Source organism: Ambystoma mexicanum, chromosome 8, assembly GCF_040938575.1.
Source record: "Ambystoma mexicanum isolate Mex_15411 chromosome 8, UKY_AmexF1_1, whole genome shotgun sequence".
In the NCBI taxonomy this organism is placed as follows: Eukaryota; Metazoa; Chordata; class Amphibia; order Caudata; family Ambystomatidae; genus Ambystoma; species Ambystoma mexicanum.
Genome location: NC_090929.1, coordinates 294,420,429 through 294,445,829, shown reverse-complemented (window position 1 = coordinate 294,445,829; position 25,401 = coordinate 294,420,429). Strand labels below are relative to the sequence as shown.

Genomic DNA, 25,401 nt, shown 5'->3' with positions numbered 1-25,401 from the left:
ATTATTGTTAGCTAATGCTACACACTACCGCAAGGCCGAGAGCTAAATCCGTAAACTTGACTCACCAGTGGAGGGATGTGGACGAATAGAGTGGGAATAGCGGTTGAGAGCAATTTTCGCGTCGCTCGCGGTGTTTTCTTCTTTATTAGCAATGATGTGGAGTACATGTCTGAGCTAAAGTGCCTGCTGCAGATGCGGTATCGATCACCCCTCTTGTCCGCAAAGACTTCTAGGACTCTACTTTCAAGCTCAGATGGTGGATATCCGCAATATCGGACCCATTCTCTTATCTGATCTATTGTCTTAGGGAAAACATGCATTATAGTACCTTCAGATTTATTATGGGTCTTCGAAGGGCAACCGCCAATGGAACAGGCAGGCATTGTGGAAAGTTCTGAAAAGTAAAGATCAACAATTCTCAATGAATACCAATGTGTTAAAAAATTAAATGACACATAAAAGGTCCAATGCACGGTTCGTTTTGGTTCTTGGAACTATACACGTTATTCACATGCGGATAAGTATTTGAATAACTTTAAAAAAATAGAAAAATAATTTGACTAAACTCAGAACATGTGACTAGTTCCTTGCATGTACTGTCTTGAACGAAAAGAAAACATGGATGCAATTTGATGACTACTAGCAAATAGATATAAATTAAAAAATTGGACGCAAAATGATTATGGTACATGGCCTTACCTTGACGAACAAACAGTTAGATCCAGGGATCAGAGTAGTTTCTTGTCGTAGAACAGGGAGCAGTTCACAGGTTGCAAACTGACGAGTTTGCTCGAAGTGGTCACGGAAGTTCACAGAGACGAAGAGCAGATAACCAGCACCTTCACGGGTTGACTAGCAAAGCACAAAGAAGTTCTCATTAGAAATATGAAGTGGGTTATAAAGAATTCGAAACAGGGGTGTGTTTGTGAATGAATGACGTGTATATGTCGTGGCATTATGCGGTTTGCAGGGGGGCATCCAGCGTGAGGGGGGGATGCTTGGCAGGAGACACGGGGTCTGGAGGTAGACATGGGAACAACAACCCATGCTCTATAGACCACTTTGAAGTGTACATGGTCTTTGGCACCTCTTGGCCTTTATCGCTCCCTGACAGCTCCACTTGCCAGCGCAAGTACCCCGGTGCGAACTGCCTTTGATAGGGCGGGGGGTGGATTGGGGCGGTGGTCGTGCAGACAAGACACAGGAAGACTCGTGAATGGAGACACACTTATGTGGATTGCAGGGGGGCGTCCAGCGTGAGGGGGGATGCTTGGCAGGAGACACGGGGTCTGGAGGTAGACATAGGAACAACAACCCATGCTCTATAGACCACTTTGAAGTGTACATGGTCTTTGGCACCTCTTGGCCTTTATCGCTCCCTGACAGCTCCACTTGCCAGCGCAAGTACCCCGGTGCGAACTGCCTTTGATAGGGCGGGGGGTGGATTGGGGCGGTGGTCGTGCAGACAAGACTCGTTTGCCGCAGGGCCTCACCAAGGAGAGGCCATCTAACTGCATGTAAGAGGCAGGCTGCAGGATCTAGTACATGGAAGGCAGGGGGGGGTGAGTTTATAAATACCTCACCCTCCCAGGAGAATATATGGGTGCAGTTCACCCTGGAGACCCTGGATGCCTAGGCAGTTAGTCAGCCTGTACCCAGTGCCCAAAAGGATGATTTATTATGATCAACCATATTGATTATTTACCTATAACCATGTTTTGTATCAATAAAATCCAACGGCCTTTTATTGCCAACGCTTGAACAAAGTGGTGTGGTAAGTATTTTTGGGGGAGGAGGCAAAGCCGGGAGGCTTGATGCCAACCTGCAAAATAACATATGTATGTCTGCTGCATATGGGTTCAACGGTTATGTGGATTGAAGGTGGGCGTCCAGCGTGAGGGAGGATGCTGGCCGGAGACATGTGGTGTGACAAGACAAGGCATAGGAAGACTATTCAATGGAGACACACTAGATTCATTTAAGAAATCAAAACAACCATTGTTAAAATATATGTTGGGTTTTATTTTACATCTTAATTTCAATTGAACATAAATAATAAACATTACACATTGTAAAGTTCCGGTTGCAGCACATCCAGGGAAAATCCGCGGTATTGTCCACTGTCGCTGGGGAAATGTTGTCTAATGGCAAGTACCGCACAGGCAGGTATTACTCTCCGAACGCGGTGTCCGAGCCTCCCGTGAAGCCACCAAGTGAAGCAACGATAGGCCACCAGCCTGTACCACCTGTGAAAAAGAAAGATGCAATGGAACCAATTTACATGCGTTCGAATGATATGTAGATGTAATTTTATATGTGGGAGACGACCATGAAATAGTAGTGGCATCACTGACATCACAACCAGAGTATACTTACTCGTTACTCGGATTACGCGGACGAACAGTGCCGCGAAGTTCGTGCATAAGCACCATCATCATCCTCCACACGGTCCGTGAGAGGCAGGCTTCCCTGAACTCTGGCAGCTCGGTGATGCATTGCGGACTTGGCTCGCCTTCCGAAATGTAGGCGAAGCACCCGGAATTTTCACGGCAGCAGCAGTTCTCCTCCTCAGTTGGCATTAGCTCGCACCGATTGCACGTGCACCAGGTGGACACGCCGTCCATGCGACATGGTCCAGGCTTTTCATCCGTTGACTGGTCCTCCCAACTGCCGTCCGAATCCCCATCGTTTTCGCGTGCTTGCCTTTCCAGTAGTTCCTCCTCGGTGTACTCGGGCTCGTACATATACGGCATTATTGTAGCCATTGTGTGGTAAAGAAAGTAAAATAATTTACAGAGATGGTACAGGTGTTCACAAGGCCTAGAAGCGGCGAAGGTAGCTGACCAGAGCACAGAAACGAGTCACAGAATACTCAAAGTAACACAGAGAGTGGAATGGAATTGAAAATCTGCTGCTGTGTGTTGTGAAACGGTGTGTTTATACTTATTGAGGAAAGAGGCGTCCTGCCATTTCCATGGCGACACTTCATTAGCTGAGGCGCAGCGATTGTTGACACGAAACGTGCCTTGGCGTTGGGAAATGGGCGGTACGCGTCTGCTGATGTCAGGCTCAGGGGCGGGGGATTTGATTTAGTGCCGCAAACGCAGGTGAGCCAGGTCGATGGGGGGAAATGATAGGATTATCACAAAATGGCGGCTGATTTCGAGTGCGTTAATGGACGAAAAGTCGGGTAAGGTCCATAGGAAAGTTTTCTACGATCTACCGATTTATGCTTAAAAACACATGGCCGAACCGTAGGGACAATAAAAAAAAAGTCCCGGAACTATCCTTTAAGACAGTATCAACAATATACCTTCAAATTAAAATACACAATTTCTACAATAAAACAGTCTAATATTTGAAAAGCTACGTGTAAGCTAAATCAACTGTATCATAAAGTTACTTTCAGTCTAATTTCAGTCTTAGCATCAGTTTGGGTTTTTGGCCAGCTAGACATTCCTCCTGGGTTGTTCTCTTCCTTCCCCTACTCCTCCTCATTGGCTGAGCCAGTCTTCCCATGCTGGGACCATTTGCTGAGATATTTTACTGCTACTTCCCATTTGGACCTCCTGGATCATGCACCTTAGTGTTGGATGTTTTGGTCACTGGGAAGGGTTGTAGGACTCCACTACTCCACCTCACCTTCTCATCATGGCCATCCTGGTTCACTCTCACAGTTTTTTCTCTCCGTGGGACTATCTTCTGCTTGTGGGCTGTCTCTCTTTCAAGCCCCCAGAAATTGCGTGGTCACGTTCTGCTTTCCTTCAGAAGTCATCGCTAATTTTGTGCCCGCTTCTGGCTAGGTGCTACAGCCAGGAGGGTTGATTGTAGTCAGGTTTGTCATTGGTAAGGGTGGTCCAAGTCCCAAGGTGACCAGATCCTGCATTCTGCCTGTAAAGGAAGACATTTTACTAAATGGGTTGCTTAGCCATTCCTGGACCATGTTTTGTGGATGGAACTGCGAATGTAAGTTCCTACCTCTGGATCTGGGAGTTATCGAAGATACTCCAACCTATCATCTATCCTAATTCTCCTTGGTCTTTCTGCATCCTTTGACACTGTTGATCATTCTGATCGCCTTAATACTCTCTTTCGTCTTGGGATTTGTGATCGAGCCCTTGCCTGGATTGAATCCTACCTGGTCAATTCTGTCTCCTGGAGCAACACAACCTCTCAACTCACTCCTCTAACTGTTGGTGTTCCACAGGGCTCTGTCTTGGGTCCTCTCCTCTTTACACTGTACACCTCTGCTCTTGGGGCACTAATCTCCTCCTTTGGATTCTCGTACCAACTCTTTGCGGTCGACACCCAAATCATCTTCTCTTTTCCTGAACTCTTCTTTGATCTCTCTCTATTAAAATGTCCAACTGTCTCTCTGCCATTAAATATTGGATGGCTTCACACTCTCTGATGTTAAACCCAGACAAAACAGTGGTGGTCTTCTTCCCTGACAAATACTCTCTCTCTTCTCTTCCGCTGCCTATCCAGTTCCCATATGACACTCTCCCCTACTCTTCTCCGCTAGAAACCTCAGTGTAAGCTATGACCCTTCTCACACTTCTCGACTTTCATCTCCAAAACTGCAATGGCAGCTCACCTCAGCCTCCTAAATATTAGGTAAATCGGGCACCTCCTTCCTTTCAACACCACCAAGCATCTCTTACCACTCTCTTAGCCTCTAAACTGGACTACTTTGTCAGAATTCTCTTTGGTCTACCCAACTATGCTTTCTGTCCTCTCAACAAGATCGTCAACTTTTCTACCAGGATTCTCTTGAACTCCCTTAACTCACACCCACGCCCTTGTACCGTCACAAGGCTGGATGGCTGATGATGCAAAACAGGGCCAGATTAAAATGTCTGCTCCTGGTCCACAAATCTATCCACGGAAAGGCACCACCATATCTTTCCAACTCTACAAGCCTGCCCGTAATCTCCACTGTGCCTCCTTGACTACCCTTGTGGCACCTCCCCCTCCTTGAGCTTCCTCTTGCTTCAGCTCTTTTGCTCTTCTTGCTCCACTTGCATGGAATTCTCTTCCCCCGGACATCCACGAAACAGTCCACACTGATTTGTTCCAAACCAAACTAAAATCATATCTCCTCACGTCTAGTTACCTCTTAACCTACCTTTCATCTGCCTTCTAGCAAACATGTTCCCTCGCCTCTATCCTGCCTCTGTCCCTCACTTTCTCTGCCTCCACTCTAGCACTTCATCCATCATGGTCACATCCCTAACACAGCCACCGTACCGCCTACCTGCATTTGAAAATGTCTAGTGTTGGTTGTCCTTAATCAATGAATGTCCACCCATGTATTTTCCCCAGTGACTGTTCCATGTAGTCCCCCCCCCCCACAACCTGGTCTGAATGTATCTTGACCTCACCCCATTGTAAGAAGCTCACTGCTTCTTGTCAAATTAGATTTCTTATTGATGGTGTCTATGGATGGGGGCGGGAGGCATGGCCCTACCAAATGTTCACACCTTCTATGTGGCAGCCCAACTCAGGGTACGGTTAGGGAACAGCAAACAGCAAGAACAACATATGGTGCAGAATAGAAAGGGCTGTGGTGGGGAAGCCGTTGGGTGAGGTTCTGTGGCTCCCGCATGCACACCGACTAGAAAATATGCACAACAACGCTATCAGGTCCCTGGTGGAGTCGCTTTGGGATGAAGAAGTAAAGAAGGGGATAACCTCATATCCTCTCCTTTTACTCCAATCTTCATAAACCCGCAGTTCTCTCCTGGGGTAGAGCCAGGGGCTTATAGATAATCAGTAGGAAAGGGGTACCCGAGACTGCAGGATATGAGAAATGGACAGGAGGTAAAACCATTTGAGCAATTTAAGACAGATTTCGGGGTGCAGGAGTCGGAGCAATATCATTGTCAGCTGTGACACTGGCTGGTGCAACCGGTCGTGAGGCAAGCTGCAACAAGGCCGCTGACCCCCTTAAAAAAATATATTGCAACTAACCCGGGGGACAAGAAATGTATATCAGCACTGTCCAAACAGTTTTCCACTGACCCTGAGAGCCTGTCATGGCCATACATGAGGCAATGGGAGGTAGCCATGGACCGTACTATTACACCAGGGCAATGGGAGCGTCTTTTGGGCAGACATACCCAAACTCACCAGGGCAATTCAAATTCGGGAGCTGTGGCTGAAAATGATGGTGATGTGGCAAAACACCCCTATTAAACTGCATAAATTATATCCCAACAAGATCAATCTCTGTTTGAGGGTGTGTGGGGTGTGGGAGAGTGGGTACATGTCTGGTGGGCCTGCCCTAAAATCACACAGTTCTGGAAAGATATGAACAGCAGGTTTGAGGTGATGTTTCGGGCACCCGGTGAGTAGGGACATGAAGCAGAGTATTCTGGGTCTTCAAAGCATGGAGCAGAGAATCATTGCTCAACATCAGAGGAGGGCATACGCGATCTCCTGCCTAGCAGCTTTATTGGTGATAGCCCAAAGATGGAAGCAACCGGATCCCCGTTGGAACAAGACTGGCTTGTGAAGATATGGCACTTTGTATCCATAAAATGGATGACATACTCGCTGCAGGGGGAACAGTCCATGTTTAGCACGGAATTGGGCATGATACTTTCTTTGTTGCATGAGGATTACAGAGACTCTATGTGCCCACAAAGACTGTGAATCCTGGGCATATATTAGTCCAAATGACTTGTCCTGAAGTTTGGTTTGCTTCACATCCGAATCCTGGCAAGAGGGGTCGGGAGGGGGATTAGAGGGAGGGATGTGAAGGGAATTACTGGTTGTAAAAGTTTAAACTCAATAAAATCATGTTTTTAAAAATCTGATTTCTTATCTATTGTACTTTCTTTTGTGAACAAAAGAGGATTGTTCATCCCTGTGTAAATAAATTAAATCAATATACATAAACAATACCCCCACGGTCCCCATTGTCCATACTCGTTCAGTTCTGAAAACCCCCTTCAACTGTGTTTTGCCATTTGTTTGTGCCAGCTTGAATCCTACTCTGCATCTCTTCTCTTTGAGGCTACTGGGTCTCAAACTTGGCATTGGATCAGTGTTTCTTCTCTCTTTAAATGGTTCTTCTCTGTTACTGCAGGGGGGGTGGGGGGGTTTGGTTGCTGTCTACCTGTGGAGTGCATCTGGTACTTAGCTGGATTTTCTCTGTAGCTGAAGATCTAACTACTGAGTTTGTCCTATTATTCTGATTGAGAATTTACAAAAACTTACTGAACCTTTTCTAACATGACCTTTACAGGTACCTACCCGGACATTTACATTTTTCCTGTGTCCCACCTGGGCCTCTGGAGTTTTACTCCAAAGCTTAGAATTTTAGCTGATCCGCCTGATTTACACCCCTGCCTATGACAATGCCTGGTTATTTTGTTTCAGTTGCAGCCACGTTCATATCATTGTCTTTTCTCAGAGTGTACAGAAGACCACTATTTGCAACTATTGTATTGTATCCACAGTAGGGTGCCCCTAATGTAGCATTGAATTGTGAAAATGTAGGTTTCTGCCGTATGAAATAAGAAGCTACTTCATTTAGGCAGGACAATAATGCAACACATGCTCTTTTTGCAAATTCTACATCTATATTCATTGTATTTGACCCAAATAGGAGTACTGAAATAACTCTAATCTTCATCAAGGTAGACATACTTAATTCAGTGGAAAGCAACTGAACCTTTATCTTAAGCTTCTGCTGCTTATGATATTGTAGACCACACTGCATAATTCCATAAAGCGTACCATATATATTAAAATGGCCGTGCCATGAGATCTCCTGGCCCCGCCTGATCCCACCCCCCCCCCCCCCCGAATACTGATCTTCTTAGGTCATCTTTCCTGAAGATCTGCATCTCTTTGTGCTAGGGGCCCTGTATTAGGCTCATCTGTAGGTGTTCTACCAAATTACGTACATGTGTTTACTGGTACTGAAATTCACTGTTTCTCTCTTTCTCACTTATTTTACTACCCACAGTTATTTAAAGTGTTGCTTCTAACTCTGCCAACAATTGCATAATTGTTTCTAAAAGTAAAGTGTTGGCGTTCTGTTAGCAGAACTCCCAAAGGTGAATTTATATATGTGTTTGATAGTTGTTGTATGATAATACTTACCTGTAGTTTTCATTGCTTAGAGTGTATTTTAAAGGCATACAAAATAATTGTATGTTGTTGTACTCTTCTGTCTAACTCGAATTTTTGGAGTTCTTTGTGTGTGTCTCATTGTACCCTAGACCAATCCCACACCCCTCTTGAGTCTAAGCCTTACTGCTCTGCTACTCTACCTTGATTGGCTTTGGCTAGACATCAGTGTGTTTCCTGTTCACCATAATAGGCTGGCCTCTCAGAATACAAACCCTGGGTTGTTTCTGAAAGTCCATTTTAACAGCTATCCAAGTCTTGATTTCCACCATAGCCCATCCCATCCACTCACACTAAATCAGATAGAGGCATGGCCTCCAATCAGTGGCCATCTATCTCCCACATGCTGTATGGTCTTCCTGAGTATAGTGAGCATAATGTAGCATGCATCTTAATGTCCTACCTCCACAGTGCTATCATTAATGAGGACACTAGCAGTGATGTTGAACATCTCCTTTTTTGTTGTTGCAGGGTGCGATTGGAGAGCTGGGACCAGAGGGCCCTCAAGGGCCACAAGGACCTTATGTAAGTCAAGGCTTAAAACTTTGGGAAACACCACAGAAAATGCTAGCAGATGTCTTGACAAGATTTAGATGGAATTACTCTGCTATCACCTTGTCTCAAGCAGGAATGATGACATTTTTGACATCGATGCCCAACTACCTCTCATCTCTCCATCTAGAATCTACCTGAACTCTTCCCGTCTGCTTTCGCTGGTCTTTCTTCTTGCTTTGCTAATGTATTTCACTATCGTATATTATGTTTTGTTCTAGCAGAAGGGTAACTCGCGCTGTTCTGATATCAATGTGTTTCTTTGTTTCAGTAATCATCTAATCACCCAATAAACTCCTCCACAATTAGGTCCACACAAGTACACAACAAAATGTACTACAATTAAGTAAACAGATAACAGTATATTTCAAAAACATTAGAAGAGTTTGCAATCACCCACAATCCTAAAATAAGTTTAAAGACAGTTAAACTAAGGTAAAATATGATACACAATTGGGCACAATTTAGCTTTTCTTGAAGGTACATCAGAACTGTATTGCAGTCATTTATACATAAAAGTCAATCACCAGAACACTTTAAAAATGCAAGATTTACTCTGAAGACCCCAAGGGGAGCAAAGGGATCATTGCTAAGTAATTGTTCTTGTCACTTCAAAGGAGGTTTCAGAAGTTCTAGAAAGTTTGTTGATATGGTATAATTGGACACAACTAATAGTGCTCCCACGGTTATGGGTAAAAGGTAAGCCAGTTATAATTCAAACCACAGGTGCAAACAAGGCTACATTCAGGCAGCTGTGGAGTCTGAAGGGCCCCATCGGATGAGCTTCAGAGCCAGGTTCTAGCACCAGATGCCCGGAGAAAGATTGTTTCAGTGTGATGTTGTAAGTCAAGTTAAAATCATGACTACAATCGGGGTGGCATAGAAAACACTATGCACCAGGAGCCTCGAGAGATTCAACAGCGGGAATGGGGTCAGAGGAAACTAGGACAAATAGTCAAGATGTCGGCTGAAGTGGACACGGTTTATAGTGAGTATTTTGAATGTCATTTTTTCGAATGCCATTTTGTCGAAGCCAAAATGCCGAGGAAAAAAATGTTGAAAGTTTTTTTTTTTTTTTTTTTACTGGGGGGGTTCCCCCAACTCCCCGTTTTTTTTTTTTAATTTACACTTTTTTTTACTAGCAAACCAAAAAAAAACATAACATGAAAAAAATTCGAATTTTATTTTTGCGGCAACATTTTTTTCGACGGAATGGCATTCGAAAAAACGATTTCGACATATTAACTGGATACCGGTGGACACATCACATCTTGCGCTGTTGCATAGCTGCATTTTCTGGTCAGGATTAAGCAAACTAGAAGAGGGTAGAGGTCTCCGGTCAGCAGGAGCACAGTCCCCAGGGGGTTCACACTCAGGACAATGGAATTCCAACAAAGAGACACCCTTTGAAGAAGTCCCACAATGAAGGTCAGTCCTATGAAGGACACTGAAACAGCGACAGCAGTCAATGAGCATGGGCGAGCAGCAAGCACATCAAAGGCAACCGGGAAGACGTTGAATCAGCAGCCAGACAGCAGGAAATGAGACCTCAAAGAGAAGCATCTGCAGGAGGTGATACAAAGTGTCCCTCGATGAAACAGGTTAAGTCAGCGTAGCAGCAAACCACTCAGGCACAGGACCAGAAAAACACTGAAACACTGGAGCAGTAGACTCCCACCTTGAGACCAGCAATGACCATGAGGACATGAGGACTGCTAGGAGAGCGTCAGGGGCTGCATGCTTGTGGTTACATCACACAGCACTGGAGGGGTGCAGATGAAGGTCCAGAAGGGATACTTCCAGCCATTAGGAGCAGGGAACAAGAGGCACACAAAAATGGACAGGGTCCACCTATGACAGAGATCAGACGGTCCTCTGAGCCAGCCCATCTCTCCAACAATATTGCAGGTACATTCCAGGATGGATATGAGAAAGGCCATGTGGTCATTCTAGTTTTGGAAACACACAGGTATAACCCTGCCCACCATTCCTAACAGTGCCGCATTCAAAGATTTGATGGGCAGCCTATGAGGACAGGCCAGCCAAACTTCCATACACTCAGGCACACACATAGATGTGTGTTGAGGTGACTTTGAGTCCCTCATCCAGCCTAAACAGGACAGCAGTCATTAGAGCATCACTATCAAAATGGCCATTTTGGTCGTACCTCACCCATTCAAACAAAGGCCACCAAGAAAAATAGAGGCTGTGCAGCACTTTTAAAATGCCCTTGTACCCAAATAGCCCTCATATAAGGGCATTTGGCTATTAATGCAGTAAAAAGGCTACAGCATGGTGTAGCCAAAAATAAAACATAGCTTCCACCAGCTTTTTGACCTTCTAACTTGGAAGACTGCTTTTGAAATTGCTATTAGCGTAGCTAGGAAAATAGCTGAGCTTCAAGCTCCTTCTTCATAGGGATAAGGTTGCTTTACAGATAGTTTCCCCCTTCATCCCTAAAGTTATTTTAGAATTTCACTTAAACCACGAAATCGCCCTTCCAGTCTTTCATCCTAGACCTCCCTCAAGTTAGACAGTTCAAGTCACAAGAGGTTAAAGTCTCAAAAGGCTTGGGCATAACAGCAGCCAGAATTATATTAAGATCTAATTGGGAATCAGCACATTGACAGGAGGGGTGTAAATGAAGGAAACAATAATTGAAATGCCTTTTAACAAACTTGTTATTTCAAGAAAAAGGTCTCCTCTACAATGTTACAATAAGCTGCAATAGCTGACAGTTGGTGCTTGTAGGGCTGAACTTAAATGTTTAAGGAAGCCATAAGAGGATAAATGTACTCTGGAAGGGCTGAATGGCAAAATCTGATCATTTGCTTTTATTGCCCTCTTGTACGGTCATGCCTCACTGTTAGGTAACAGTTTCATATTTATCATAAATCTTTGTGACCTGTGTCAACCACAGAACGTTTTGCTTTCACACAGTAACTACTTTACCTTGTCCCTAGGTGAAGGGGAATCTTTTTCCCCTCTCACCTAGTCTTTTACTCTTTGTATGGGTAACCTTTGTATGTCTCTCGATAGTCTATGGTTAAAGTTATAGTTTCCTACAACATTTGGGCTTAGGCTAACCTCATGACTGCGACGAGTAGGAGCAGTCCAGTAATGATTTACGTTCACTCTTATTATATCTTTACTCTCATGACTGTGACGAGTAGGTCCATTCCAGATATGATTCACAATCCCTTTCCTGGGTCTCCCGTTATTCCCTTTACCTTTCGTGTTGAGGGTTAATGTCAACAGCTTCTTCACAGGCTCAGAATTGACTTCCTTTTCTCTGTTCCTGGCGTCTTACAGATCTCGACCAGTTTCTCTTTCCTTGCTTCTTCCAGGTGGGAAGTATGTCATTTCATGTTTCCACTCTTCCCGAACCTGCCACATGGAAATGGTCTCTGCGTTGTTGGTTGGACTCCTATCCCACCACAGAGTTCCCGTGGTCATGCCACCCTCAGTGTGTCTTTCTCTTCCATCTCTTCAGGACCCCATGCACCCGTTCTCCTTCCTGTTGGGTCCCTTGCTACCGACCATTGCCCTTCTGACAGCCCAGTGCTCTTCACAACTACAGAACGCTGTACGTCTCGTCTCTGCTGCTCGCAGTGAGCATGTGTCTCACTTTAAACTTCATGGGCTGTGTTGTTGCTTCCCCAGACTCCTCCTCTCTCTGGGATGATGTAGCAGAATGGCTTTCCCTGCTTGGGGAGCCATTCCTTCTTCCCTTTCTATACTTAGTTCTCTCTGCCTCCATAGGGCCTCTTGTCCCAGTAGAATGGATTTTTAAAAGGACATTTTCTGTTTCAGGTTGGCAGTTTCAAATTGTTATTCAGAGGTTTTATTATCGGGCAAATATACTGGTGTCACTTTAAAGGGTCTTCTAGGGAGTTCCTCTTGAGAATGTGAGTCCTTGTCCCCAAAGGCGGAGTCTCTCCCGGTGAGGTCCCGCTTGCCTCTACCCCCAGGGCGGGTATTGCGGAGCATGCTCGCCTCCCAAGCCTCACGGGCGAGCCTCACAGGGGGGACTCCCCCTTTGAGAGAAGGGAAGGGACACATTCTCGCGATTCATCACCTCTCCTTTAATTTAGTGCCTAATTGTATTCCCTTGACTTTCTTTTCCTGCGTGCTCCCTTTCTGCTCTCTTATTTGCCACCTGCCATGTCTCCATTATTTTCTGCATGCTTTCCCCTTTCCCTGCATATTTTCTCCCCTGTAACTCCTTACACTCTGTAGCTTCCCTTATTTACTATTCATTATTTCTCTCTTATGCTCTTCCCCCTCTCCTCTCCCACTCCCACTCCTCTCCCACATACCTGCCTTTCCTGACTGCATTCTATTTCCCTGTCTACTTTTCATTAACTCTTCTTTTTATCTCTTTCTTCGCTCATTCCATGCCTCTTTTCCAGCCTACCATCTTTGCCTACTGACCTTCACTCTCTCCCGAAGATCTTTTATCCATCTCAACCTGTCCCTATTTTCACTCTTTCACTGCTTCGCCATCCTGTTCTCCCACTATTGTTTCCCAATATATTCTCAGACTTCATAGTTTCTCCCGCCTCCTTATCCCACCGCTTTAAACTGTTCTTACCTAACTTTTTTTTAAATGTATCCACCAAGCATCCGTTCTCTTTGTCTTCTTCTCTCTTACCCTTTTCTAGTTTCTATTATTTGGCAAACTCTGTAATAACCCTGGTTTCCTAATTTCATTGTTCATCTGGCAAACCTTGGAAGCATTGCTATTTGAAAAACTGAGGATTCACAAGAACATGTTATACGATGTACAGTTGCTCTCATTCTTTTGGTTGCATTTAATTTTTGGTCACAGAGGAAGGCTCTGGTTCTGTTGGACTAATGGTACAGTTGGCCATCCATTGAAGAGTTGGGCCCCTTTTTGTTTGTCATCTAGTACAATTATAGTTCTCTTGGATTCATCTGCCTTTTGGTCAATCAGTAAATCTCTGTGACTGTTGGACTGAATGTTGGTTATCCGATAAGGCTTTGGTTAAGTTGGACTCATCGGACTGTTGGTCATCGAGCAAGACCCTTGTTCTCTTGGATTTGCCCGACTAATTATTTATTCATGCATTAAGAATGGTTGTCTTAGACTTGCTTGGTTGTTGGTTATCCACAAAGATTCTACACACCATCGAGTTCTTTTGGGCTTACCTGTATGACTCCTGATTGTGATGGACTCCCTTGGCTTTTGTTACTTCAGTAAGGATTCTGCGATCCACACCTGGCTACTAGTCATCTGATAATACGCTGAAGCACTTTTGGTTCTGTTGGAATTGCATGACGTTTGGTCATCCAGTAAGGCTATTCATGTCTTCTCTTTCCATTGGACTTGCCTGTTGGTCATCTGGTAAGATTCTGAATCCCTTCTTATTCTGTTGAGCTCATCTGATAGTTGCACATTCACTAAGGGTTTGCTGCCCCTCCCGCTCTGGGTGATTTCACCAAAGAGTCCCTGCTTTACAAGTCTCACTTTGTACAGTGGCTAAATTTATGTCGAAGTAGTCGACTCCAAGTTGGTATGCTGTTTTGTAGCTTCTTGGGCTCTGCTGAGTTTGACACGTTTTTGATGGTTATTCAGTAATAGTTTTACAAGTCTTTTCTCACAATCATAGTTCGTCTAAATATTGTGGAGTCGCCTAGATGGTACCTATGCATTGTGTTGTAAGCCAATGTTACTAATTTCTGGGTCAGTGCTAGTTCTGCAGCTCTGGTAGCTCCGCTCTCACTACCTATTCTGTCACAACAGGTGCTGGTCCTGTGGCACTCTCTGTGACCCACCCCTTTGCTTCAGGGCCTCCCTGCTGAGCTTTAGGTTGCGCAGACTGAGTTTGAGTTCTCGCAACCCTCATGCATTGATTGTGCTTCTTTTGCAGGGTATTCCGGGATTGAGAGGACAAAGGGGTGACAATGGTCCAAAAGGAGAGAAGGTAAGTGGCCATTAGGCTGTTGAAAAGCAGCCAAAGTCCTCAATCTTTGATGCAACTGTCACTATTTTCCATTACTGACTGCTTGCTCCACAGAGCATTCACAAAATCGTGTGGATACAGTTCATCATTTCAACAGTATTAAGGGTCAGTAAAACACACAGCACCCACATTTAGTGTCACTGCCATGCTCTGGGCCAATATTGCCAGTCATTAGAAATACTCTGAATGTACTTTGGGTGTCTATATCAATTCTGATTGTCTACACCATTCTCTGTGCCACACTCTGAACAAGCATTGAATGCCACTACTATGATTATTGTGTACACACTATGATCCAGCATCATATTTCACTACCAGGCCCTGCACCAGCATCAGAGATCCCAACCTTGTTCTGTGCCAGCATCAATGGGCAATGCAATGCTCTGAACAAGCATCAAGTGTGTGGGTTATGTTGTGTAGCTGAAGGTGGAAGATGGGATTGCTTTTAAATCTAGAACACTGGTACACTGCTGACTTTTTGGTACAGCTCCTCTATACTTGAAATCATTGATCTGCCCATATGTTCCCAGTAGATCCCTGCATTCAGGAAATCTGTGTTTGATCAATAGCGTAACCCACAAATGGACCAACAGACTGGGTAGATCCTTTCCCGTTGGAGCCGCCAAGATCTGGAATGCACTCCCAATTGCATTAAGACTGAAATGCAACAACTTAAAGTTCTGTCGTGCACTGGAGACCGTCCTATTTAAGTAATCATTAGTACACACTGTCTCTGTATTTTCATCTCTGTGTGTGCCATTTATTTTTCTTGTCTGCTGTCTTTGTGTTGCGGGCTTCGGCGCCTTATAAATCCATAAATAAATCAAGTGTGTCTGCAGGCCTGTTCATATGGGGCTGAAGCCTTCAGCGTGAGTCAACACTCATGAAAGATAGTGTGCACAGTCAGGATCACGATCACCACATTGGTCCGCCCCACAGTGCAGGACCACCACGTGGATGAGTGTCTGCGTGGCCTCCGCTGCAATCGGTCCAGATGTCGCAACCGCGGAGCGGCTCACGAGGCCCCCCGCGATGTTCGTTGTGCGGCAAACCCAGCTGCGTTCATGCCGCCAGAATGAGCAGTGGCTCTGAGGGCACAGCCATTCCTTGCCGCCTCCGATCCAGGCTCTCAGCGGTCACCACTTCCCACGAGGTCCTGCAGTGCCCCGATCCAGCAGGCAGTACAGGCAGGTGGAGCTGATGTTGTACGCCTGGCCTTGCAGCCGTCCTGGCCCTCTCGCTCCTCATGGTGCAGCGCCCGCAATCGACCATGCCAGGTCCCCAGGGCCAATGGTTTAGGCTGCCAGATAGATCAATGCTCTGCCGCATACTCAAACACTGTCCCCCGCCTGGCAGGGATCATATAATGTTGCTCAGGAGTCGGTGTTCGCCCGCTAATGGCACCTGGTGCGAAAGCTCTAGCACAAATCCACCATCATGCTCACTGCGCAACACCCCTCCCCCCAGCTGTGTCCAATATTATTGCAGACAGTACTGAAATGCCATTTGTGACAGTGGGCCACTTTTCTATTAGTAGCAGGGCCTATTCTAGGCCCAAGTCTGACCCTGACCATGCTCTGCATGAGTATAAAAGATAGCCCCACATTTTGCACAATTGCTGAGTATCAAGGTGCAGTACTAGGCTCTGCACTAGCATCAAAGATCAGTATATTTATCTGCACGCGCATCGAAGGTAAGTACCATGTGCTGAGCAAACTTTGATTGTTGGTAACTATAAGGTCACAGCTTAACTGTCTTGCAGAGGTTGAAGACCAACACCTCTAACCCCTTCAAGGCTGTCAAACCCAAGTAGCTGAACTACACTGCAGGATTTACACTACCTAGGGTGGAAAAGGGAATGGGACAAAACCACAAACTTCCAGATCATATGACACCGACTCTATGGACTCTGCTCACATTTATTTATGTATGTATTGTGCATTTGTAAGGCGCTTATACAACAAGTAAATTGTGTTTGAAACTAGGCCTTCAAAGCATTCAGATTGTGCAAGTGCAGAGAGAGAGGGGGGTTGAGGGGGTAAGTGCTTTTGAGTGCCACAAAGGGAAGTGCTAGGGAATAAGGTGCAAGCAACTGTTTAGTGCCAGGCAGAGATCACTTGGTAAGAGTGATCAACTGACAAAAGCAATAAGTGCAGGCCTGTGAGATAGCACAGGCTGGTGGGGACACAACGGCAAGTGCTGCGAGTGGGCTCTCTACTACTGTCTCTGATTTCTTTGACTCGATATGGTCGAGATCTGTAATAAGCACCAGACATCTGTTGAAGAAACATTGTTTACATGTTACTTAGTAGCAATGTCTAATTTTCTCTCCAAATCTCAATTCTTGAAATAGTTACTTGGTTTCTTTATTCTTTTGCACATTCAGTTTGAGGTAGATTATACTCCTTTCAGACAAACTCACTGCTCATCCCGAGCTACAGAGAATATTTTCATAGTTAAACGAACACCGCGCAGACCGTGCTCTTAAATGACTTGCTCTTCCACTTTTCGGCAATGATTGTGCTCCGAAGAAATTCTCTGTTTTAAATTGCACTGCGCTGCCTTACTTAAAAATGGGCCCGTTTTATCCCGTCTCCACGCCTCTGTAATCAAATTGATGTATACACCAGCACTGACGCCAGTGGTTACTAAGGAAACGACTAACCCATCACGTTACGCGTTGAGCACGTTAACCGGTCCTTTTCTCAAACCCTTATTTGCACATTTGTGGTTTTCTCCAACTGAGTTTTCTATCGCCTCTCGACTTCCAAGCAATCCACATACACACTTATTTTAAATCTTATTCTACTTTTTACATTAATTTCCACAATTCTGCTGATCTCAAGATGCATTGCAAAACTGGTGAAAGATAATTATAACAAGTCTCTTTAAATGTTCTTTTCTTCCCTAAATAAATATATACAATCAAAACAGAACGTTGTTTTCTCTTAACGATTCACTTATCTCTAGTAGCTTAAATTCAAGTGATCATCTCCTCAATCTCTTCAGCTCTCACCTTCTCAATTTGTCAGAATTTCTTCAGGAACAAGTTTACTGTGACCTCACTTGATGATCTTCCTCAAAAGTCAACACTACCTCACACTGCGTTTCCTCCAATCAGTTCCTAGCAGAATGTTCACCATCTTGGCCAGGGGAGGTCCCAGGTTCCTGAATGTACTATAGTTAAGGAAGAACACTTAAACACCAACACTCATTCATCACTTCACCTCACTATTAAAGCTAAAGGCTACTGTGTGTCATGCCCTGCACCCGCTTTCAGTGTCAGTATCACACGCTGCACCAACATGAGGGGTTGTGCCATGCTCTGTGCCAGTTTTGTGGTTCTTTGTTGCTCTGTCCTAGCTCTGTGGGTTAGGGCCACCTACTTCACCATCACAAGGGATTGTATTTGTACAATGGGCTTTTAACCCGGTATGAAATTTATGAAGTGAGAGTGAAGAAGAACCAATATTGTGTGGAAGAGAATTCCAGAATGTAGTTGCGAGAAGAGAAAAAGAGCGGAAATGAGAAGGGGGCACAGGGAGATTTTGGGACAGAGAGAAGATTCAAATCTTTTGAATGAAGAGTTTGGGAGGGACAGTAGAGCAATACAAGAGAGCACAGGTATCGGGGAGCATGGCCGTGGTAGCGATTGAAGACAGTTATAAGAAAATGGAAAAGAAGACTAGATTCTAAGGGAAGGTAGGAAATGGAAAGTAGAGACAGTGACAGAGGATCGGGGAGGTAAAGAGAAGAGAATGCAAATTGTGGAATTAAAGACCGAGTGGAGTGGATAAAGATAAGAAGAAGGAAGGCCCCCTATGAGGCCAGAGCAATAATCAAGTCGGGAAAGAGTAGAAGAGGAAATCAGGAGTTTTTCAGCTTGAAAAGATAGAAAAGTTTGTATGTGACATAGATTATAAAGATAGTAGCGACAGATGTGGACAGTAGTAAAAATATGATGGGAAAGCGATAGAGGGGTTAATATGCAACTTATTTTAAATGGTAGTAAATATCCAGCCCAGCATTCATGGTCATTGTCATGTCATGAAGTGCAATAACAAGCAGTGGCTAATAAAGCCCCCGCACCATCTCCAAGTCACTACCATGAGCGCCTGGAGACTGCCCTTGGATGGTAGTGGTGCACGTTATAAATGAACATAACATAAAATATGCCAAGTTTCCTGCTCCATCGTTAGAAGGTAGTTTACTCTAGGATGTGCATCAGCACTAAGTGGCTGAGCGTGACTGGACTGTGCCTTGTGGGTGTACCCCAGCAGTCGATGTGTGATCTGTACCCTCTGGTCAGTGTGGCTGTTTGCTCTGATTGTCGGATGATGCGGATCAGAGTCCTAATAATGTAATTTCTATCTTTCAGGGTGAAGCAGGCGACATAGGTCATCTTGGTGTCCAGGGGGATGATGGACTTAAGGTACAGTATCCTTGTTTTCCTCCTTGAGTTTAGCTCAGTGTCTATGCCACTTTCGTGTTTCTGGGTTGTCCTCTTGCCTCTGCACTCTAATCATTCTCTCTTCCACTGTTGTGCAATTGTCCTGCGCCTAATTGACTTCTGCTGCTTCCCTACTACCTGGCTCAGCTATGTCACTATTCTCCCTTTTCACACTCTTTCTTACCCATATTCGAACTATTCCTTCTCCCTACCCATCTCCTCCTCAGGCTTGGCTCTTTTTCCTTTCTCATTTTAGGGAGTTAGGATGTTTCATGTGTGTTCGGTCAAAGAACATCTAGATCTTACTTGCTGTGATGTCATGGGTGGGACATAAATGGTTATCTGATGTCACTTTACCTATCATTATGGTTTTGTTAAAATGATGCCAGTGCACTCTTTTTTCCTCCATGCAGCACCCTTTTTCTTTGCTCATTTTGCATCAGTTTGCTTATGTTTCTGTTTTTTGCTAATCTTCTTTTTAGGGCATTCAAGGACCTGCAGGTGTTTTAGGAAGATCTGGAATGAAGGGGGAGCAGGTAAGGAATGATTGAAACCTCATCTCCCCACATGTATATCTTTCTAGCTAGGCATAATGGTTTTTGTTTGAATACATGCGATGCCTTGATCTGGCAGCACTCCCAGGAGTCAAAGGAAGACTAATAATGTGGTTTACATTAACACTTCTTGCTTTTTAGACTTTGATTTAGAGTTAAGTTTTCGAAATCAAGCTATAATATACTACAACAAACACCAAATCACGGCATTACATTCTGCAACATACACCAAATTAAGACGTGACACATTAAAGTAAAAGCTAAATGAAGGGTTCACATACTACAGCAAAAGGCAAATCAAGTAGCACACACTGAAAAGAATCCAACTGAAGCTTTTCAAACACTGTGACAAATACCATGATGGGCATTTTAAGTGGGGCGTTAATTGTGCAGGGAAGACCGCTACCAGTGATGTGTCGGAGCCCGTTCAATGCATCTTCGACTGTATTTGGTGAGGGCTGTACTTAGACACTGAAATTCGTGCAGTCGTGGGCTTCAATATATTTTTACATGCCTAACCAGAAACAATTGCTGCTGTGTCCTTCCTGCATGTGCATGGTGCACGCCAATAACATGGATCCCTATGGATGCCGCCTATGTAAAAAACAGGTGGAAGCCACATGGATTCCAGCATCTCTGCCACAAATGCAGCACTGAATGTATCTAACGTAACTAGAAAATGGCATCGCTTTAGATGCGCGCACTAGGTCTATGCATCTGGAATTCAGGCAATATTGTGTTCATGCAGGGTTTCTTAGCACGGCCCCGTCCCCTGGCACATCACACATCTATCTATGGGACTCGCCTCACTCTAAAACGCCTAGGGGGTTGGAAAGATGAATTTCCTTCCCAACAATCGATATTGAAATATAACACGGCAGGCTGCAATGAGGGCCTGCATTTGGACTACCGCAGGTCCCCCTGTCTACAAGGCCCACATCTAGGAAGTGTAGTCATTCGATGGGGCCATTTTGCTTCCCAGGCCACCCTCATTACAAGCTTGCAGGTATCCTGCCGGAATTGCCGGCAGTATCCTGGCAAACTGACCTACCTTTTCCACCACCTGATATGCCAGAATATCCGGGATATTACAGGTGGCAGAAAGGGCAGTAAATCCCCATTCCATGGAGTACGATAGGAATACCGGTGCTGGAAATACCAGCTTTTTTTGTCAATGGGGACATGATTTACTTCCAGCACTTGGATGGAGGTAAATCAGTGAACACCCACCAGCAAAATTGTAGTTTGCTGGTCCGGGAAAATTGCTGGTCGCGGAATTACCAGCAATTTTAATTGCAATTTTCCCCGACCAGCAAACCTCTAATGATGGGACTTCCCACACCCGATCTGTAAAGGGGGCATAGAGAGGGTGAAGTGGCTTTACTGGGAGCTAGAGGAAACGGCAGATTAAAAAGATATGTTTTACATGAAGGAAAAATATTGTGAAGAAGGGGATCAAGGTGGTAGGTTATTGGCAAACAAATTATTGTAAGGGATTTCTGTTAAAAAATCTGTTTATTTTCTCAGATGGGGAATGGGGCCTGATGCCATGGTAAGTACAAATAGAAAAAAGAATGCTAGAGCCATATCATGTAAAGATTTTGTACTCTTTTGGGAAATTACCACAACAAGTCATGAACCTAAAGCCTATTGTTACCAAGGATGCATTAGTTTTGTTGATAATGGATAGTGGGCAAGGGTTGTATATGTATAAGGACCTGTCGCTTTGGTGTAACCCAGGATTACAGGTGAATAACAAGATGTTGTATTGGAGGAGTTGGATTAATAAGGGTATTAATAAGGGTATCATAGTGATTGGGGACATTTGGAGTGATGAGGGATTGGTTTCCATCGAGAGCCTGAGAGATAAAAATGAGCTGAATGGGTGGGAATTGGGAAGGTATAGAGTTTTGGAGGTTTTGATTTCTGAAAGGCAACAGATGTTAGTCACACCATTTATGCAGAAACCGGAGGTGTGTAGCTTGTTTTCTGCAATGCTGCTGAAAGTGTCTAGTTTCTTGAACCTTTTGCCTTTAGAGAGTAATTGGTTGGCCTCATAGGAGAAGTTAAGATTGACCTTGTCTGAGGAGTTGGGCAGAGACATCCCGGTAAAGGAATGGGAGAATATCTGGAAAGTTCCGGTTAAGGCAAAAATTGACTTGAACCTATGCTACATTCATCAGAGGGTGTTGGGAAGGGTTTATTGGTCCCCTGTCCATATATGTGTCTTGGGGATGTTAGAGAGTAACTGCTGCTGGGGATGTCTGAAAGAGAAAGGAACTCTGTTACATATGTTATGGGACTGTGATAGAGTGATGGACTATTGGAAGGATGTGCTGGACAGGATTGATGCAATCTGGAACATTAATTTCCCCGAAGCTCCTCGGCTGTGGTTCTACAGTCTCCAAGAAGTGGCCGAAATATTGACTGTGTAACAAGGTGCTGGATTAACAGAGCTTTACTGGTGGCGATTAAACAGATACTGAAAGTGTGGAAAATGAGGGGACCTTTTAATTAATTCTATGGGAGTTGTTAGATGGATAGTGGAGTGTGAGTTGTAAATATTTTGAATGGAGGGGGAGGGTTTGGGGTATGGTTGTGTATTTGTTTGTCTCTTGTCTTGTTCTGTTTATGTCTTATGAATATTGTGTTGTATTGTGCTTATTATAATATTTGGGTTTGGATTTTGGTTGATGGATATTCTGCTGTGTTTTGTTGGATATATTATTTGGACATGACTTGCTATTTGAAATTGTTGATAGTTCAAGCTCAGTATTTTGGTTATTGCTGTGTTTTGATAATTTTATGTAAAATTAGAAATAAAAAGTTTAAACAAAAAAAGAATTCTCCCTGTAAAGGTTGTAGCAGGTTCTTGCCAAAAGTCAAAACCTTAGTAAAAATTCCATGCTGACAAGGATAATGTTTTTTTTTACATGGTGGTGCAAAAGAGCAAAGGGAAACATAAGAGTTAAGGACCATACAGTAACATTTCTCCTTTGGTGATTTTGTACCTAAAGTTGCAGCTTATTGCCCTTTGATAACGATGGAAGGCTTGCAAGGGAAGGCCTCTATAGCCCCTACACACTTTGAAGCCCAGCCAATGAAGGGTAATTTGGAAGGGCTAAGACAATCCTAATACATTTGGAATTTTAACTAGAAAGGCATATGTCCTAGATTTCATGACTCTGCTTTCTGCTTTTTCTTTCCATCGTACAAGCACAACACATACACCAGTCACACAAGGATCCATGTGCAATGGCTGACCCAAATGCCAGAATGTTTATTCTCCTAAAAGGAATTGGCTTACAGAGCATACATTACAAAATTCTTGCAGATTGATTAGATATCCTGGAGGATATTGTAGAAAATATAATATGTTTGCAGTGAAATCTATAAATGTGTATGATTTAATCTCCGTAAGAATAAAAAAAAATCTTCAACAGATTCTCTTTTAAAAATTCTTCAACAGGACTCTTTTAAACTGTATTAGCACTGGGGCTAGTGGAGCAGCCAAAGAGGTTCCTTGGATTGTGGACTGAAACTGCTAATTTTAGCCCGCTTTCCTTGGAACCGGAAGGCTGGTTCTCCTACCCCGCACCGGCATCTTGCCCCACCCTGCCTTCTATTTTATTCCCCCCACCCCTCTGCCCCAATTAACCTTTTCTTCAGCGTTGGCAGCACCCTCCACCGTCATGCTTCTGTTGCCACTCGGTGGCTGAACATGGAAATTGAAAATGAGCTCCTTATGGAGCCCTGCCTTTCAGATCTATGGTGACCATCTTGTGCCGGTATTTCCATTCAATGAACAAGACGCTGTACGAGACACTTCGCTCATGCCTTTAACTCGGCCCTGGGCAGATAACACTCAATCCGGCCCGCCAGATCGGGTCTTAACGCTACAGAACGGTTTAGTTTTCAGAAATGTAGTGGTCGAAAAGCATGGCATAATAAGACATAGCTCGATACTGAAGTCATGTATATATGGAAAATAAACGAATAAGTGGCATTAACAACTAGACCTTTTTCTTAAGTTCCAAAGATGGATACTTCCTCAGAATAGGATATCACAAAGTTTCAATCAACTGATGCAGGTAGTTAAGCTCCAAGGAGGCCAACACCCATCCCTGAAAAATTAACTTTAAGACTGTACTTTACTTCCCACACCTACCTTATCCTTGCATGGTTCAGCAGCCAATGTTCACATATTTTGAGCTGCAGAGAAATTCTGAGTCACAGTTTGTGCATTACAAATTAGTTGAAGATTTTTTCCATTCAGTGAAGTTGTAAGTAACTCAAATGCCTAGACTTGAAATACTGTCTTGGTCATTACACCACATATGCACATTTATGCAATACTGCCATATTATTGTCTTTGCATCTGTCACAAATTGAGGGTCCTTTTCTTTGGAGCGGAGTGATAACTGAAGATGTAAAAGCAAGGTGTAATGTTTTTATGCCTTCATTTGCACTTAAGCCTATTTTAAATTGCTTTAAGGTAGAGAAGGGGCACCAAGCAGACTTAACATCTCTGCTGTCCTTGACTCCTCCATCAAAAAAGTAAATTGGATTTTTGCCAGAATGAGATTTTCATGAAAGTGTTACATGATTGGATTCCTGTGTAACCTGCCTCCATTTAGCACATACTAAAAGCAAGCAGATTCCATAGGAATCCATTGGTCAATGGTGTCTGCAAAATGTGTATATTGCATGGAGAGGACCCAACCGACACATCATTGCTAAGGTTGGTGGTGCCCTACATGCAATTAACACATAATAGAAAATGACTCCTTTGTCCCTTCTTCCTATGAAAAGCCCATTAATCAACCAGTTGTGTAACTCGTTGGTCAATGTTGGTCAACCTTTTGTAAGGCCCCTACTTGTGGGACTGCCCACTCTGCGGTATTGTATTGTGTAGTGTCCCTGACCAAAGCCTCATTTCCTGATCGGTAACTACAAATACAAAAATGGTGCTGCCATAACGAGCTCATCTATTTCTTGACTTTCCAGGGTGATATTGGCTCTCATGGCCCCCAGGGGATGCCAGGCTTACCTGGAATGCCGGTAAGTTCCTCTTTGTGGAATCATCTGTTTACTTTTATATGAATGGCTCTGGCTGGAAGATTCATGCTGCTGTCAGTGATGGTTCTCTCAATCTCATGTCCAGCTCTGCCGTAAGTGTTGCAGGCTTTGTGTCTGATGATGTGCGCAATTGCAGGGTAGGAAATGGGCCGGAACAAGATCGGGCTGCACCAGCAAAGTTTATCTCATTTGAGCACTGTTCCTCCCCTACACCAAGCCCCAAACCGGCCAAGCTAGGCTAGCCCGAGAAACTCCAAGATCTGTTCCCGAGCCAAGCTCCCATCCAGGAGATTTGGGACACAGGACTGAACGTTTAATGTATGAGCTCTGTGCAGAAACAGCTAAAGTCTCATAACTGTTCATGAGCTGTCCGAATTGGTATATATGTCTAGCATTTTACAGACATGTTAGTGTAAGTATTGCGGCAAATGAAAAGAGCAGAGAACCCAACTTCTGTTAGTTGCTTAAAAGGGTGTCTTCCTAAATCACTAGCACATGCATATATTTTCAAATATAAAATTGGGGTTGGGGGCATTCTTATGTTCCCAAAATGCACATTGCTCATTAGGCTTGGGTTCCTTGAAGGGATAGGATTGAGCTGGGGCCATGCCCCTTGCCCCCACACACACCCTTCCCT

At 44.3% G+C, this 25,401-nt stretch overlaps 1 protein-coding gene across 2 annotated transcripts in view; it reads left to right on the top strand.

Moving 5' to 3' along the window:
* Window positions 1-25,401, top strand: part of LOC138471851 (collagen alpha-1(II) chain-like) — a 1,536,387-nt gene that overhangs the window by 1,432,876 nt on the left and 78,110 nt on the right. For both annotated transcript variants that reach the window (XM_069609694.1, XM_069609695.1), the window contains 5 exons: window positions 8,614-8,667; window positions 14,589-14,642; window positions 19,060-19,113; window positions 19,614-19,667; window positions 24,693-24,746. In XM_069609694.1, the coding sequence (XP_069465795.1) occupies window positions 8,614-8,667; window positions 14,589-14,642; window positions 19,060-19,113; window positions 19,614-19,667; window positions 24,693-24,746 (270 nt within the window). The remainder of the gene's footprint in view (window positions 1-8,613; window positions 8,668-14,588; window positions 14,643-19,059; window positions 19,114-19,613; window positions 19,668-24,692; window positions 24,747-25,401) is intronic.